The sequence below is a fragment of the Crassostrea angulata genome, chromosome 8 (genome assembly GCF_025612915.1).
Source record: "Crassostrea angulata isolate pt1a10 chromosome 8, ASM2561291v2, whole genome shotgun sequence".
NCBI classification, from domain to species: Eukaryota; Metazoa; Mollusca; class Bivalvia; order Ostreida; family Ostreidae; genus Magallana; species Magallana angulata.
The window spans coordinates 29,884,234-29,901,079 of record NC_069118.1 but is presented as its reverse complement, the minus strand read 5'-3'; the positions used below and the strand labels follow the sequence as shown (position 1 = coordinate 29,901,079).

Here is a 16,846-nt window from a genome sequence, read left to right as displayed (position 1 = left end):
ATGATATTGTTATATTATATTTTATCGTATCATACGATATTGTACAATATGATATTGGTTTATATGATATATAATTGTATCATATGATACAATATGTATTATATAAATAGTGCCTGTTTGGGAGTGTAACAGTTGAAATTGACACCCCTTCTAAAAACCATTGTCAACCGACGCGAAGCGGAGGTTGACAATGGTTTTCAAGGGGTGTCAATTTCAACTGTTATCCTCCCAAACAGGCACTATTTATTTTGTTATACTGAATGTCTTAATTTTAAAGAAAACCTAACTGCTTTTACATAGGAATAACGTGAATTCTACGGCGACCCCTACGCGCATAATTTTCGCGCATGTAACAATGTTTAATGTTACCCGTTGGTAAGTGCGTTGCTAACGCTGAGGGTAATAGAACGGATTATGAACTGCGTCTAAACCAATCAGATTTCAGTATTTAAAATGAAAGTATAACGAAATATAATATTGTATTATATAATATTTTACTTTATCACATGATATTGTATCATTTGATATGATACAATGTTGTATCAAATTATATTGTATCATATAATACAATATCATATGATATTTGCATATCCATTGTTCTCCCCACTGTAAGCCCATACGGAGGAGTTGCATTCATTGCTCAATAATAGCAATAACTTTGTCTGTTTGCGTAATTGCCCCCTGAGACTTTCAGGTAGCAAATTCTCGACAAATAAGTTATGATTCTTAATCATATATATAGTGAATATTTCTGTGGTGGTTAATATAAATTATCTAAAGTTTAAAATAAAATACAAGGTATTTCACTTTTATTCATATTTCATTTTAATCAATTACAAAGGTTATTTTTTTATTGTATAATAAAAATGTGCCTAAATAAAACGAAAGTGTTTGATTTTTATATTTTAATGTACAAAATTCAACGTATAAGGAAAGATAACTCTTCCTAACTATACCATGATTTATGTACCTTACTGTTGGCGTACTATGATGTCATAAAGGTGTGACGTCATATACTTTTAAATGACGTTATAGATTTAAACCACTATATAGATACATCGTGTGTTTTTCTCCAACTCCCTAAAATTGATGTTTTTAAAACATGTCTTATATTAACATTTTAAAAGAATTACTGTTATAACATACCATTGATTTTGTTGACAAATCTATGTGAAGAAAAAAAATACATTACAGTCTGAACGTTAATTTTTTATGCAATAGCTAGCGCATCATGGAAAATATGCAAGCAGAGCAGTTGCTATTCATAACGCCATGTTCACTAAATAATCGTTCTTTATTACTTATATTTGCATTTTACCACTCGCAAATACCCTGCATATGAATTCTAAATTTTGAATTGCGAACTCATTCTATAGAACGCAGTTCACTATTCAATTGCATATAAGGCAAGCGGGCCCCAAATATGAATTCTAAATTTTGAATTGCGAACTGCGTTCTATAGAACGCAGTTCACTATTCAATTGCATATAAGGCAAGCGGGCCCCAAATATGAATTCTAAATTTTGAATTGCGAATTGCGTTCTATAGAACGCAGTTCACTATTCAATTGCATATAAGGCAAGCGGGCCCCAAATATGAATTCTAAATTTTGAATTGCGAACTGCGTTCTATAGAACGCAGTTCACTATTCAATTGCATATAAGGCAAGCGGGCCCCAAATATGAATTCTAAATTTTGAATTGCGAACTGCGTTCTAGATAGAACGCAGTTCACTATTCAATCGCACTAAATTTTGAATTGCGAACTGCGTTCTATAGAACGCAGTTCACTGTTCAATTGCATATAAGGCAAGCGGGCCCCAAATATGAATTCTAAATTTTGAATTGCGAAATGCGTTCTGTAGAACGCAGTTCACTATTCAATTGCATATAAGGCAAGCGGGCCCCAAATATGAATTCTAAATTTTGAATTGCGAACTGCGTTCTATAGAACGCAGTTCACTATTCAATCGCACTAAATTTTGAATTGCGAACTGCGTTCTATAGAACGCAGTTCACTATTCAATTGCATATAAGGCAAGCGGGCCCCAAATATGAATTCTAAATTTTGAATTGCGAACTGCGTTCTATAGAACGCAGTTCACTATTCAATTGAATATAAGGCAAGCGGGCCCCAAATATGAATTTTAAATTTTGAATTGCGAACTTCGTTCTATAGAACGCAGTTCACTATTCAATCGCACTAAATTTTGAATTGCGAACTGCGTTCTATAGAACGCAGTTCACTATTCAATTGCATATAAGGCAAGCGGGCCCCAAATATGAATTCTAAATTTTGAATTGCGAACTGCGTTCTATAGAACGCAGTTCACTATTCAATTGCGAACTGCGAACTGCGAACTGCGTTCTAAAAACCGATTGCCCACGAAAACTAGAACTTTATTTCTATTCTACTAACAGCCCAGTATTTCTACAGATCGTTTCTCCTATAGAGAGACGATCTAGGTCATTTTGACAGCTGTTCCGTGTAACCCCAACGGTTTTGTTAGAAATGTTTACATGTGTATCGATCAAAGGAATCACATGCAGACGACATTATTTATTTTTTTTGATCATTTTTGATTTTTTGACAGAATTTTTCTTTGGATTTTTAATACTCTTCACTTATTTATAAACTATCTTTGAGTTATATTCCTAATATTTTAAGGGCAATTTAATACGATTATTACTACTACACGTTATATATTTTATGTAAAAACACGCAGTGACAATGTGCTGGGGAGGTCCTAGGGACAGCCACTTTGATCTCTTAAAAATAAACATTTGAGGCAATACACATCGTTTTGACTGGAACTAACACGTGATATTGACATGGTTTTAAAACTTTTTACGGTTTGAAGTTGTACTTTCATGATCAGTGCGAGCCAAATAGGTATTTCTGATTTGATAATTTACTGATGACGTTCGTGGTATATTGGAGAATAATGTCCGCGGCATCTCTTTAATCTTGGCAATAACTGTAGTAGAATTTGTAGTACAATTGGTTATTTAAAACCGTTTGATGTGCTTATGACCTTCAAAGTGGCTTGGGATTTTACAATTATTTTTAATATTTTGAATATACATGTACATGTAATATTCTATTTTCCACATTGAATTTTTCAGTGCTCTCTGCTATCTTTAATTTAAGAGTAACATAGTGTCATCGAAATCAAAGTCAAAATTGACTAACAACATTCATGATCATCTCAAGGATCCTCGACACCCCGTGACGACAGTACCTCACAACAAGGCGAATTTAATGCACTGTGAAACAGTTTATATCGCCAAAATTTGGTGTATTCCCTAGCTTCTGGCGCAATGGGTGTAGCTTCGGTCCACTAACCCTCAGGTCCCTAGTCCGAATTCTGCAGGGACTTTTATTTTCATCAAGAGCAATAAAATTGAAAGTAAATTTTTCACCAAAACGAGTATTTTTGGTTATATATCATTTTCAGGTCGAACGCATGCTAAAAATCCATAATTTTTAGTAATTAAGAAGAATGGGTTTGTATGCATAACTATTCTCAGGAAGACCCTTAAGTAGTTTAAATTTACAACGTTTGCTGAATCATCTGTTTGCAAACGTAAGTCCGGTGATTCGTGCAGGATATGAAGGTTGCGACATTGCAGAAAAAACACATACCCGCGTTAATTGGTTATCTTAATTTTTTCTGAACTGATTGCTACCTTCATATTCCGCATAAATCATCAAACAAACTATCTAATTGTTTATATACACATCTTTCTTTTAACAAATTAAAAAATTGTTTGCAAAAAGTAAGTTAAATTAATTAACTAAATTACTGTTAATGTACATCAGTACGTTTGTAAAAGAAGCAGCCAAATCGTCTCCTGTGAGAATTTGAGTCTGGCATCATCACGATTATTTCGTGCAGTCCGTGATTATTTCTTTGGTCGCTGTGTATTCAGAATGAGGTAATCTTTATTTCTCATTTTTCTTATTTAAATAATCCATGTTAAATCTTGCGGTTTTACATTTTCTGGAATATTTTAAAATGATAATGTTTCATTATCCCTTAAAATTTTTATGAGGACTAGTAGAAAATACATGTATTGTAGGTTATTAAAATTAGACTACAGAAATAGAAGACATGTATTTGGTATTATATATTTTGAAAGGTTTTTTATTTAAACCCATATATAGAGATTGGAAATTTGAGATACATGTACTGGTATATTCTAAGATTTTACGGTTAAATGAATGATAGAAAACATGAAGCTTGTAATTTCTTCAACATATTTATCGTTCTCAACTAATGTTGATGGAAAATATACTGTTAACCAACTATTATTCGCTATGACTTTTTTGCAATTTACCTGTCATTGAGATGAACTTTGACCAATTTTCTTGACTGAGCCTTAGCTATACCTGTTTTTTTTAATGCAACTATATTGCAAATACTGGTTTGTGGCAAGAAATATTTGTGACTAGGGGGCTCTCGAGAACCTCATAAAAATTTCTTTCACACGAACAAAGTTGGTTTACACTTATTACATTGAATTTCATGCTTTACTTTCAGGTACAACATTTCTACAGATGATAATGCCCCCTTTTCTACAGACAGCAAAAAAAACTTGTAAGTTTCAGTAAAAAATTGTTGGATAATGTGAACACGTAAATAATTGAGTATAATTTTGATAAGCAAGTCTGAAAAATCTTAAGACTCAAGACGGGCCAAAGTTAGATTATCATTGACATTTCTTACAGATGTGTCTAATATTTGAATATCTTTATTTAACTGTTACTTATAGAAATGATGGTATTGAGGGTATTGCTTCCCCTATTGAGGATAATCCCTATGTGGATGTTGGAGGTCGATCCGCTTTACGGCTCAACATTAACACAGACCAGACAGGACGTATATTTCAGGATCGCAGTCACGTCTTCAAACTTTTATCTCGCCCTGCCGAAATCAAGTCCGATAAAATCTTCAATGTGAATGTACGAGAAAAACGTGGAAATATCGTCCAAGTGTATCCGGCTGTGGAGTATGATTTCATTCCCAACAACCTGCAGATGTCTGCAACAGACTCTGTGCATATACAATGGACTGGGTACAACTCTCACAACAATAGTGGGGGCGGCGGAGATGGGCAAGCTGGAGATGAAGATGAAGGTCAAGGTCAAGGAGGTGGGTTCAAGGTCATTTAGACTAAAGTTGCAATTGTGTAGCCCTTCTACAATTTTTTTTTAATGTCAGATTATACAGTTGGAAAAGGTTACATTATTGAAACTATATGAAGACCAGAATATAGTAGAAAATACCAACACAGATTCCTCATTTTCACCAAGTCTTTGATTCAGAATGCTATTTGATTTTGCTTTTAAGTGTTGTTATTAATTGTTTTTAAAGGTGGGTTGTAAACCAGTAATCTTTGATAATAATGAGTACAATGGTTATGAAGAATTTTTATTTTCTATGCAGGCACTGACAGATCTAACATTGTACAGATAGCTGATCTGAATGATAATTTCCCGATGCCCTTTGAAAGATCCAACATGTGGAATAATGCCAACATTCGCTAGATATATCACGAAAAAACTGATGTTTTCGCAGAAAACCTTGCAGTAACCATGGCGTCTGCTGGTTATTATAGGTAACAAAAGCGAAATGTCATTCGGCAGTTTGTTATTATATAGCACATGACTCATTCATTATCACTAATTGTTTATGAGTTGGCTGGTCAAAATTTTAAAATCAAATACATGTATGATTATAATTGTTTCATGCTTGAAGAAAAACTTCATCCCCATTGTTCAAGTTCTATAGCTTTAACACTTACCAGCAGTAGTCAAAGAAAACAAAGGATGTGGGATCTGTTTTAGACAGATGCCATCTTAAGCTTTTGCAATTTGTTATCACAGTTTTGGAAGTTTTGTTGACATATTATGTTCAGTTTTACTGCTCAAGTTTTAATCACTCAGTTAAATCTATTACAATCGTTTCAGTGTCAATTTGTTATCACCTTTATCAGACCCCCTCCCAATAGATGAGTTTTAAATGTATTTACATTTCTCTGTTTCCTCTCTCTGTGTAGATGTGTAAAGAAGTCAAATTGCCCAGAAGCTGAACACAACAACTACATTGTGGAGACCAAGACCAAAATGAAGAATTTACTCAACAATGCTCCCGCATCCTTCCAAGGGGCCGTCCTGAGGTTCCAAAGGGGAACTTATCATTACATGTCTACCAGAAACAACAACTTTTCCAACCGAAGTCAGAAATCAACAATAACTGTTGTCTAGGGCTCAAGTTATGTGTATATAACTGTGAACTTGCACATGTTGGTACCATATGAGATTATTTACTATTGATATTTGATATTTGTGTGCATGTCTGTGTGAGTGAATTTTTTTTATTACGAATGTCATATCAAGTATGTTTTAAAAAATGATGTTTTGCTTTTTTTGTCATGTTTTGTCTCAGGATAGTTCATAAACATTCCTAAACTATGCATATTTACTATTTTATGATTGCCCACTTATGATGATATTAAACTACATTTTCTTGCCAATTTAGCTGCCATATCATATTTGAAGTTATACTCATTTGTCTAATATTTTTGTGTGAATCACTTAAGTGAGCTAGCGAATGTTGTTAGGAAGAAATTATGACAACAGGTTTATAAATTCTATAGGTAACACTTTCAAGGTCCGAGAGAAAGTATTAATGAGTTTTAAAATGTGAACATGGCAAAATGAAATCGACAAATTACCCTGGTAGCTACACAGACCAATTACAAAATAAATGCCAATGAAAAAAAATTGATATTTCTGTATTATTTCAATTCATCAGAATGTTTTTTATCACATTTGAATTCAGTTCTACACAGCTTGTATCACTGTGCTTCATAAACGTTGTTTTTCTTCATATCCCTGATACATTCCTTTGGGATGAAAATACTTATAGTATTTTATCTCTGTGTAATTCGGTGCTGTTTTGAAATATACATGTGTATTTAAGCTTTAATTCACCTAGTACATATACTGTACATTGCATATCTTTTAAAGCACTAAGTTCTCTCTTTTTCTGGTATAAGGGTCAAACTAAAAGTGTGCAACCTTACAAGTTAATTACTGGGTACATTTATTTTACATGTTTATCCAATTTACAGCAACTTATTATCCTCACTTTTCTTTTTCTGCATGCTATAAATTTGTTTTGATTGATTGAACACTATTAGTTTATTAATAAAAAAACATTATAGTATTTACTAAAACACAAAATTCTTAGTGTTGAAAAGACCTAAACGATAAAATTTCATAATTTTTCATTAAGGAAGGAGTCTTTTTATTATTAAACATACTTCTTATAATAAGAAATGCATGAAATTTTGACACAGTCAAAGGGATCATATTACTTAATGATTCTATCAGTTTAATTAAATTTGACCTTTTTGTTTTCGGATAAAGGTCAGGTCAAGGTCACTACCTTTTTCCTCAACGTAAAGAGTGATAAAAATAAGTTTAGCTCTTTATAGTTCTGTAGACATTTGTTTAAGATTTGAAGATTCAAATTTTCAATGAAATCATAGACCATGAGAGTGTCTATCAGCTTATACTACTAAATTGGAATAAATATTTATACTAAAATTGATATTGCTTAGCCCGCATTTCCTCTAATTTTCTTAAATTTTGAAGAAATTTTGATTATTTTTTTTATGCTACCAATAATAAAATATTTCTAATTTTTATGTATTATGAAGACTTTATATAAAGATATAGATTGACAGAAAAGCTAATATATTGACCGTTTCATAAGAGAGAAAAACTGATTTTAGTGATTTTTTCACAAAAATCAATGTATAGAATGGGCGCTTTAAAAAGCTTATAAAAATGTTATTTGATAGGCAAATCATATTTTAAAAACATATTCTGAAACCCAAGTATCATATTATTAGTTCACATTAGTAAAAAAAAAATCCAACATTATTGTTATTGTTTTTAAAATGCTAAAACAGACTCATTATATATATATAATCTGCAGCAATTCTGAATTGCGCAACATGTGATATTTTCCTACGCCAAAAATATAGTCCTTGTTCCATTCTAAACATTGATTACATTTTTCTATGCCAAGTTGTATGATAGTAAAAAAGAAAGAAAAATATACTATTTTAATTTCCTTTCATCTTGATTTGATGAACAATTAATCAAATTTACGTTTGACAAGTCGAAAACCAGAAAAGACTCCTTCCTTAAGATTATTGATTTTTAATACATTTAATGCTAAGGCAGAAAGAATGAAAAGGATGAGGAATGACGTTTTGAATTTTGGGTATATATTGATGACAAGGATAGAGGATGAGGTACCTTATATACATGAAAAAAAGTCAAAGTAGAAAGATATTTGGAATTTTGAAAAAAATTGCACTCAAAATAGATAAAGATGTTAATGATTTGTTATTTTACTTTGATTGATGATCATTATTGCATACTTCCAGTAAAAGAGCTCTACAAAGTCTGAATGCTGTGTTATTGTGTATCCTGCTGGCTCAGGATTTCTTTATATTATATATGTGTATCTCGTTGTATACTGGTCATACCAATAAAATATGTAAAGTCTTCTTATTTAATTTCTGTTGTCATTTTGTATACTTTAAGCTAACAATACTTTTTCATTATTTTCATTATAAGAAGATATATGGGGTCAAATTAAGTAATAAATAATGTGAACTATAACGTTGAATTACTATAACTTGTCTAATTTGTTATGTTGGGGGTAATTGTTATCCACATACATGCCAACTTGCCAACTTTTGACAATCGTATTCAATTGGCGGAGTTTTCTTTTAAAGGCAAATAAATTCGTAACATGTTGTCTATATGTCAAGGAATTTCTGATCTTGCTATGTAAATTCATAGTTTTCAGATTATCGAGGGGAAATCATGAGACAGAGAGTGAGAGAAATGAACATAAAACAATGTGGTTCCTTTGGTAGTTCATGTGGTTATGACAGGTGCTAGCATTACAGACGTTTGTTGAGTATCTCTCAATAATAACTACCTTCATACTTGTATCAACATGTAAAATATACATTTTACATGGTGATAATATTATCACCATGTAAAATGTATATTTTACATGGTGATACTTGCATGAACCACAAACACCATAATTTATACAAATATTTATATCTTCAGAGTACTTTTTGCCTTTTTTTAACAACCAATGGGGTTCATACATTAACAAACAAAAGTAAATCAAACTCCAATCAGGTTTGATAAAAATGCAATACATGGGTACAAATAGATAATTACCGGTAAAGTTCATGTAAAATTATGCATATATACTCCAGCTGCCTTTAATAGCTCAAACACATTGGTATGATCCAGTATTCAGTTTATCAGCTGATTAAGAGACAATTTAAATTTTATTCAATTACTTATTATAGTAAAACATTGTTTTAAAAATGGTATAGTTTATCTAAAAATAATGCAAAAATCATTTTTAGATATCTGTACAAAAATAAAGATATGCAGTTACTATAAAAATACAAGTGGAGGAAATGGCCTTATAAATATAACACAATTACAGTTTCTGGATTATCTTTTTTTTTGTTTAAAATAAAGCAAGCGCCTATATGGATTCAAGAGATCAAATAAAGTGGGATACCGTTTGCATTTAACAAAAGGAATATTAGATCAATTTGTCTTAAAATTTATGTATGTTTATCATTCATTATCTATAGCGTTATTTTTTTTTTACTTAAATACCAAATAAAAGTTGAAATCATGGGGAATAAATATTTTTGTAAACTTTTTTTTCGCAAGAACAAATATTAAATAAAATTAGAAAAAAACGTATTTTTCGTATGTTCACAATCGATGCAATAAACGGGAAGTAATTTTAACAGTTTTTCAGTATTCTGATCAGGTGGTCACATTCAGAGCAGGATCAGTCATGTTTGTTGCACACATACCAGACAGAGATTTCTGTAAATACTTGATATAAAGGTATGTATCTCTGCATAAATTTAATATTTATTTTACCAACACCTTGACTGCTAACTAAGGCGTTTTATATAATTCATGAAAATAATTTAGTCACAACTGAAATAACTAATTTCGCTTTGAATTTAATGTTTGACACAATTTATATTGATCATGCATAAGTATATATTAACTTTATTTTGTTAATGTACATCTGAAAAATGCATTTCAAGGGGCGTCTCAATTTTGAGTGTTTACGTAGTTACATGCAAATGATAGGGGCCTATTTAAATTTCATCATTATCTTCAGTAGGCCTGTACATCATCTCAAGCCACGGGTTTTGTATCCATTTAATAGACACAAAACCCGTAGCTTGAGACGATGGGGCATGTAATGCTGTTTAACTGACCATTATTGTAAAAATATTATAAAAAACCGTACGTAATTGTAGATTTTATTTGTTGTAAAAACAAACGAATCTAATATATGCAAGTATAATTGGCAAAATATCTTTTAATTTTCTTTTTATAGAACAACCATGGGTCCCCATTCTAGTGCCAAGGATGTGCACCGATGTGACCTTTGTGAGACTGCCATAGTACACAGCTACTGTGACTTTTGTCATGTCAACCTATGCAAGGCCTGTGTAGTAGATCACATCTCAGATGGATATGATAAACATAAAATTGTCCCATTCCAGGAAAGAAGGTCCACCTTCATATATCCATATTGTAAGACACATCCGCATAACATTTGTGAATCCCAGTGCAATGTTTTTGTTCGCTCTTTCTGCATGGCTTCTGAACAACATAGAAAAACATAAATTTCAAGAAATTACAGATGTATACAATACTAAGAAAGAAGTTATTAGACAAGATACAATTGAGTTAGAAAAAAATTCCCCTTCGTATGGAGAAATTGTACTGGACTTTGAAAATCAGCTTGCCAACCTGGATGGAGAATATGAGAAACTTAATTACATCAAGTTTCCAAACAAGGAGAGCAATGGCACAGAGCGATCAATATCGTTATCAACAAAATGAAAACTGAAATTAGCAAGATAAAAGTGAAACACAAAGACATTATACAGAAACATCTGGATGAAATCACACAGGTTCAGTCTCTCACAAAACAAACATATCTGGACTTGAAAGAAATTGAGAAATCTACAGAAGAATCTCCTACCATTGAATACTGCTCTAAGAAAAAAGAGTTCAGCAAGCTTCCACCCAAGGTTCAGGCATCACTGCCAACATTTATTAAAAAACCAATAGACCACGACAAGCTTTATAGTTTGTTTGGACAGATCAACCCATTATCTACTGTTACCAAAGATGTTTTGTCATTTACCCAATCCAACACTTCAGTGAGAGAGCTATTGGATGAACCAGAGCTTGTTGTCACAATACAGACTGGGTATGAATGAAGAGAAAATATGGACCAGTGGAACGACTAATAATATAGAATGCCAACATGAAAGGTTTACTCCCCCAGACAATCCAGACAAAATCAGGGAATTGGCCTTATGATATAGCTGTAAACAGTAATGTACTGTCTACTGTATTCTGACTTGGACACAAGGACAGTGAATAACGTAAAGAATGGAAAGACAGAAGAGTTTATTAGATTACAGGGATGGAAGCCTGTCAACCTGTGTGTCACCTCTACTGGCGATCTCCTGGTTACCATGCACAGTATGATGAAACTCAATCCAGAGTAGTCTGTTATTCAGGATATACGGAGAAACAATCAATTCAATTTAATTACGAAGGGAAACCTCTGTACTCAGGGAATGATAAAAATAAATACATCAACGAGAACAGAAACCAGGACATCTGTGTAGCTGAGCGTGAGGCTTGTGCAGAAGTGGTGGTTAATCAGGACGGGAAACTCAGATGGAGCTACACCGGTCATCCCTCAGTTACCAAGAACAAACCATTTAGACCCTATGGTATCACAACAGACAGTCAGAGTCGTATCCTGACAACAGATTATAACAATCATTGTATCCACATTCTTGATCAGAATGGACGGTTTCTCCCTTACATTGATAACTGTGATCTGGGGGATCGTTTTGGTTTAAATGTGGACAATGATGACATTTTTTGTGTGTATTTAAAGTAGAATTTAACATTTCTGAAAATGTGATTGTAAATCAAGCAAGTTGCCTTTTTCGTATGCATGTATTTTAATGTTATTTTCGATAATATGTCAATCAACTCTAGATCTAGTGTTATACTTATTAATTCATTAATCCTATTTTGTCATATCAATAAATTTTTTTGTTATTACAAGGGTACCTATTAAATGTAAAAGGACTAAATGCAGTATTATGTGTAGCAGTATATAAGAGATTTATAATCAGGACTTACATTTTAAAGCAGAATGATGATCTTTTGTTCAATTCTGAGCAGATGTATGTTATTTATGTGCAATATAGTGGAAATATAATTGTACCAAAAACTGACAAGGAGGTGTCTTTTATCAGGCAAGAGGAAGATGTCAGATGTATTTAGATTGTGTCTTTTTAAAATTATTAATTATTTTTCCACCCATGTTTCATATCAAAACTATCACAGTGCATGTAAGAGCACCCTCTTGTCCTATAATAGTACAAAAAAACATGACCCATATAGATATCAATCGGGAAGTGGTTAAACGCGAAACGACAAACGGAAAAATTGATGAAATTTTATTTACTTAATAAATGTGTTAAGCATGCCAATAACTATACATTTTATATTTTGTTTTTTAATTAACATTTTTATAAAAGGTAACAATTATAATGATTTTATTTATTCAGGAAATGAATGATTTTCTCCAAAATAACATCACATGCATTGACCTTAAGGCCAAATAAAAAAGTCATTAAATAAAATCAGAAATTCTACACCGATCATTTTGTAGTAACATTCATAATATTATTAATATTGGAAGCGTATTACATTATACAACCACTTAGGCAAAAGTAAAAAAAAAATATAATATATCAGAAAAAAAAAGAAATAAGACATCACAATACATCTACAGCGTTATGATGCTGTTTTCGTTTATTAAGAATTTTAAAATATCGGACTAAGTTAGCAAACAGATGATGGGCAAAACCTCCTAAACTACTTCAAATTATTATGAATCTCGATCTCAATGATAATGTGTCGTTTTTATTATGTAGTCTTAAAGATAGTATATTACTGAAAATTTAATGCGGAACCTGAGAACATAATATTTGTAATATTCAAAGTAGTCCGTTCTTTTGTTTTTTGAGTAGCCATATTGGTCATAACAATCTACTCTTATACATGTATTTCTATTTTTATGTTAAATACTTTATATCAAATTAAATAATTAAGGGAGAACTACATATTTACAGAGTTTTGTAAGAACTTTAGTTTGTGGCGGAAGGTTTTCAAGAAGAAAATTCTAATTTTTCCTAACTTCATAGTTCTAGGGTACTGTAACTTAAGCTTCGTAATTCTTATTGCAGACCAAATTTCTAAATAGTTTGTGCATTGGGGTATCTTCATTTTGTTCCGAAAAACATATTTGAACAAGTGTTTAAATGTTTCTATCGACATACATTGGCATATTTAGCTTATATTTCATAAAAGTAAGTACAAATTTACCACGAGTTTTGCCTAAAATTAGCTTATTTCGTGCTATATCTAAAATTGTACACAATTGACCAATCCCTTTGGTTTTATTTTCTGTATTTACATGTATTAGCTTTGTTTGACAATTTTGCTATATTTTTTTATGCTTCTTCGTAAAACGCAGACGTTGTAATAAAGTGAGACTTTCTCCATAGTAAGACACTCACCCCCGGAAGACGAGTTATATAATGAGTCTTAAATCAACCGCCCATAGTGACGCTTCCGTCTTATTTGTTTGAGTTTTATTCCACTTTAGGTGTTAAGTGCATTACAAGATGTTAGCTTGACTTTCCCCGTTTCTGTTTGGTTGGTAACCAGAAATGAAAACAGCCCACCTTTAGCAATATTGTTAAATGTAATGAGTGAAAGGTGACTGTGATAGATTTTTTTATAATCATTATCAGGTAACATTCAGAGCAGGATCAGTCATGTTTAGGCCATGTATACCACACAGTAAAAACACTCGTGTTTTGTCATAAAGGTATGATTTTTTCACTTTAAAGTTCAAACAGACTTAACCAAACACTAATTCTGCTAACTAAAAATACGACAATTCAATAACAAATGATTTAACACATAAGGAATCAAGGGAGATGGCCGGTCAACTTACACATTATAGAATCAAAATCTAAACATTTCCCGAACTGACTTGTTTTTGCCCAAACCCTGACCAAAACTGTTGTGTACCAAATCATGGCCGATGTAACCGGACATCCCTCCTAAACTTCGTTCACTTTGAATTTATATTATGTTCTGCATATTAATTATGCCCCACTATACGAACTTTACTTTAACTAAATAAATATTATATAAGAGCGACAGCTGGAATGTGTCTAATGATTGTTATCAATATCCATATTGAAGAGAAAAAAAGGTAAAAGACGGCATATCATTCTTCCTGTCATCCACAATATGCATGGATATTAAAAATGTTGTATATAGTTGCAAAGTTTCTTTTTAATTTCTTCATTATCAAAAACCAATTGCCTATATAACTTTGGCGAAAACTTTTTCATATTTCCTTCCAGAGAACAAACATGGACACTCATCCAAGTGTCCAGGATGTGCACCGATGTAACCTTTGTGAAATTATCATAGTACACAGTTACTGTAACAAAAAGAGAAGTTATTCATACAGAAGAGTTAGAAAATTATATTTCCCATACATAGGAAGAAATTGCAGTCGCCCTAGAAATTCAGCTTGCCAACCCTGATGGAAGGTATGAGCAACTTTAGCAACAGTTTCCAAACAAGGAGAACAATGGCACAGAAAATTCGACATCATCATCAACAAAATGAAATCAGCGAGATAAAAGTGAAACATGGAGATATTTTAAGAAAACAACTGTCTGAAGTCGAACAAAGACAGTCTCTCATAAAAGAAAAATTTTATGGCCTTATAAGAAATCGAGAAATCCTCTAAAGTATCCCTTACCATTCAATACAGCTCTGAGATAAAAGAGTTCAATAAGTTTCCACCCAAGGTTCGGGTATCAGTACCAACATTCATTCCAAAACAAATAAACTGCGATTCGCTGTATTCTTTGTTTGTACAGATCACACCATTATCCACAGCTACAGAAGAAAATATTTTGGCACTGAACCAGTCATACACTCTAGACAGAGAAGTACTCACAGGGGCTAAGCCCGCTTTAACATTAATTTCAATGTAACCATTTTGAAATTAATGTTAAAACGGGCTTGGTCCCTGTGGAACTACTAGATGAATTAGAGCTTGTTAACATAATGCAGAGTAGCTATAGTATACTATTTAGTAGCGTTACCTTTCTTAAGGATGACAGGATATGGACAAGTGGGTGGGGGCAATTATTTAAAATGTTTCGACATTAATGATGTTCTCCTTCAAACAATCAAAACAACATCTGGAGAAAATCTGATGATATTGATATAGCTGTTGACAGTGAAGGGGGTTTACTGTACTATGACCGTCAAACAAGGTCAGTGAATAAAGTAAGGAATGGACAGACAGAAGAGTTGATCAGATTAGAGGAATGGGTGCCTAGTCAGCTGTGTGCCACCTCTACGGGTGATCTCTTGGTTAGCATGTTTACTAGAGATGGAACCGCATCAAAAATTACTCAATCCAAAGTTTTCCGTTACTCTAGATCTATAGATAAACAAACTATTCAATTTGACGATGAACGTGAACCTCTGTATTCTCTGTATACTCTGTATACGCTAAATGCGTATACTTAAGGTAGCAAGGGACAGTTTCGGATAAAGTACCCGTCAATATTTTTGTAAAATTGAGAATTGCTGTACTTAAAGGCTTATATGAGTGTTGCTAAAATTCATGAAATGATTTTTAATGATTATCATTAGTAAGAGGGATGCCTCTTGTTGAAATTAATATGCAATATGTAGGCCCCATATGTTAGGTCCATGAGAAACAGAAGTAAAATGCGAAACCTGCGGTTATGAATGTTGTGTTGACTTTACACAGTGACATTACAAGTTACAGACAGGAGGGTAAATAACACGAAAAATAGATGGATGGGACATTGTTAACTATTCACCGGTTAATTTCTGACATGTGATGGTGCAACATGCACACGGTACGGAAGGTCAACCCTTTGCAGGGAATTGGCTGGGGGTGGACTTGAAAGCTGAAAAATCATGAAAAATTAGCAAAATAAGAAAGGGTCAAAATCTCATAAAAACTAGTATGCAGAAAATATTACAGGTTTTGACTAGTAATTTTCTTCAGAAATTGGTGATTGGTCTTATAAAGTGTGAATTAAAGGTATTTGTGCTGAATGGGAACTGAGGAAATTCTAGTTACAGAGTTCCGAAGCCACACATCCCCTGGCTACAATGAAATGTATCCCCCCCAAAAAAAACTGTCCCGTGCAACGTAATACATTATTGAGAATAGAAACCAGGACATCTGTGTTGCTGAATGTGCGACTGGTACAGTAGTGGTGGTTAAATCAGGAAGGGGAACTCAGATGGAGATACACCGGTCATCCTAAGTTACTTCTTATAAATACATCTATGCAATCTGTATTATTCCTATCTTCTCAAATCGTTGATTAACAGTATTTCACCTGTGTCTAGAACAACCATGTAGTGTGCGGCCAGTTAGATATAGAGATGACAATAAATTATTCAATAACAGCTAGCATTTCAATCTACTTTTTCTGTGAAATTACATGCAACATTACTAGTATTGAAAATATTGATTCTTTGGTATATTCCTAAAGCTATGTTTTGCTGG

At 32.6% G+C, this 16,846-nt stretch overlaps 3 protein-coding genes across 3 annotated transcripts; all 3 read left to right on the top strand.

The window, feature by feature from the left end:
• Nucleotides 1-3,933: 3,933 nt before the first annotated feature.
• Nucleotides 3,934-5,626, top strand: LOC128160881 (protein DD3-3-like). Its single transcript, XM_052824187.1, has 4 exons — nt 3,934-3,938; nt 4,544-4,600; nt 4,776-5,155; nt 5,450-5,626. Exons 1-4 carry the CDS (start codon nt 3,934-3,936, stop codon nt 5,548-5,550), a joined length of 543 nt encoding a protein of 180 aa, XP_052680147.1. The 3' UTR covers nt 5,551-5,626.
• A 5,371-nt stretch (nt 5,627-10,997) lies between these two features.
• Nucleotides 10,998-11,384, top strand: LOC128160880 (uncharacterized). Its single transcript, XM_052824186.1, has one exon. The coding sequence runs from the start codon at nt 10,998-11,000 to the stop codon at nt 11,382-11,384; it is 387 nt and encodes a 128-aa protein (XP_052680146.1).
• A 209-nt stretch (nt 11,385-11,593) lies between these two features.
• On the top strand, nt 11,594-12,082 carry LOC128160879 (uncharacterized). Its single transcript, XM_052824185.1, has one exon. The coding sequence runs from the start codon at nt 11,594-11,596 to the stop codon at nt 12,080-12,082; it is 489 nt and encodes a 162-aa protein (XP_052680145.1).
• Nucleotides 12,083-16,846: the final 4,764 nt, after the last annotated feature.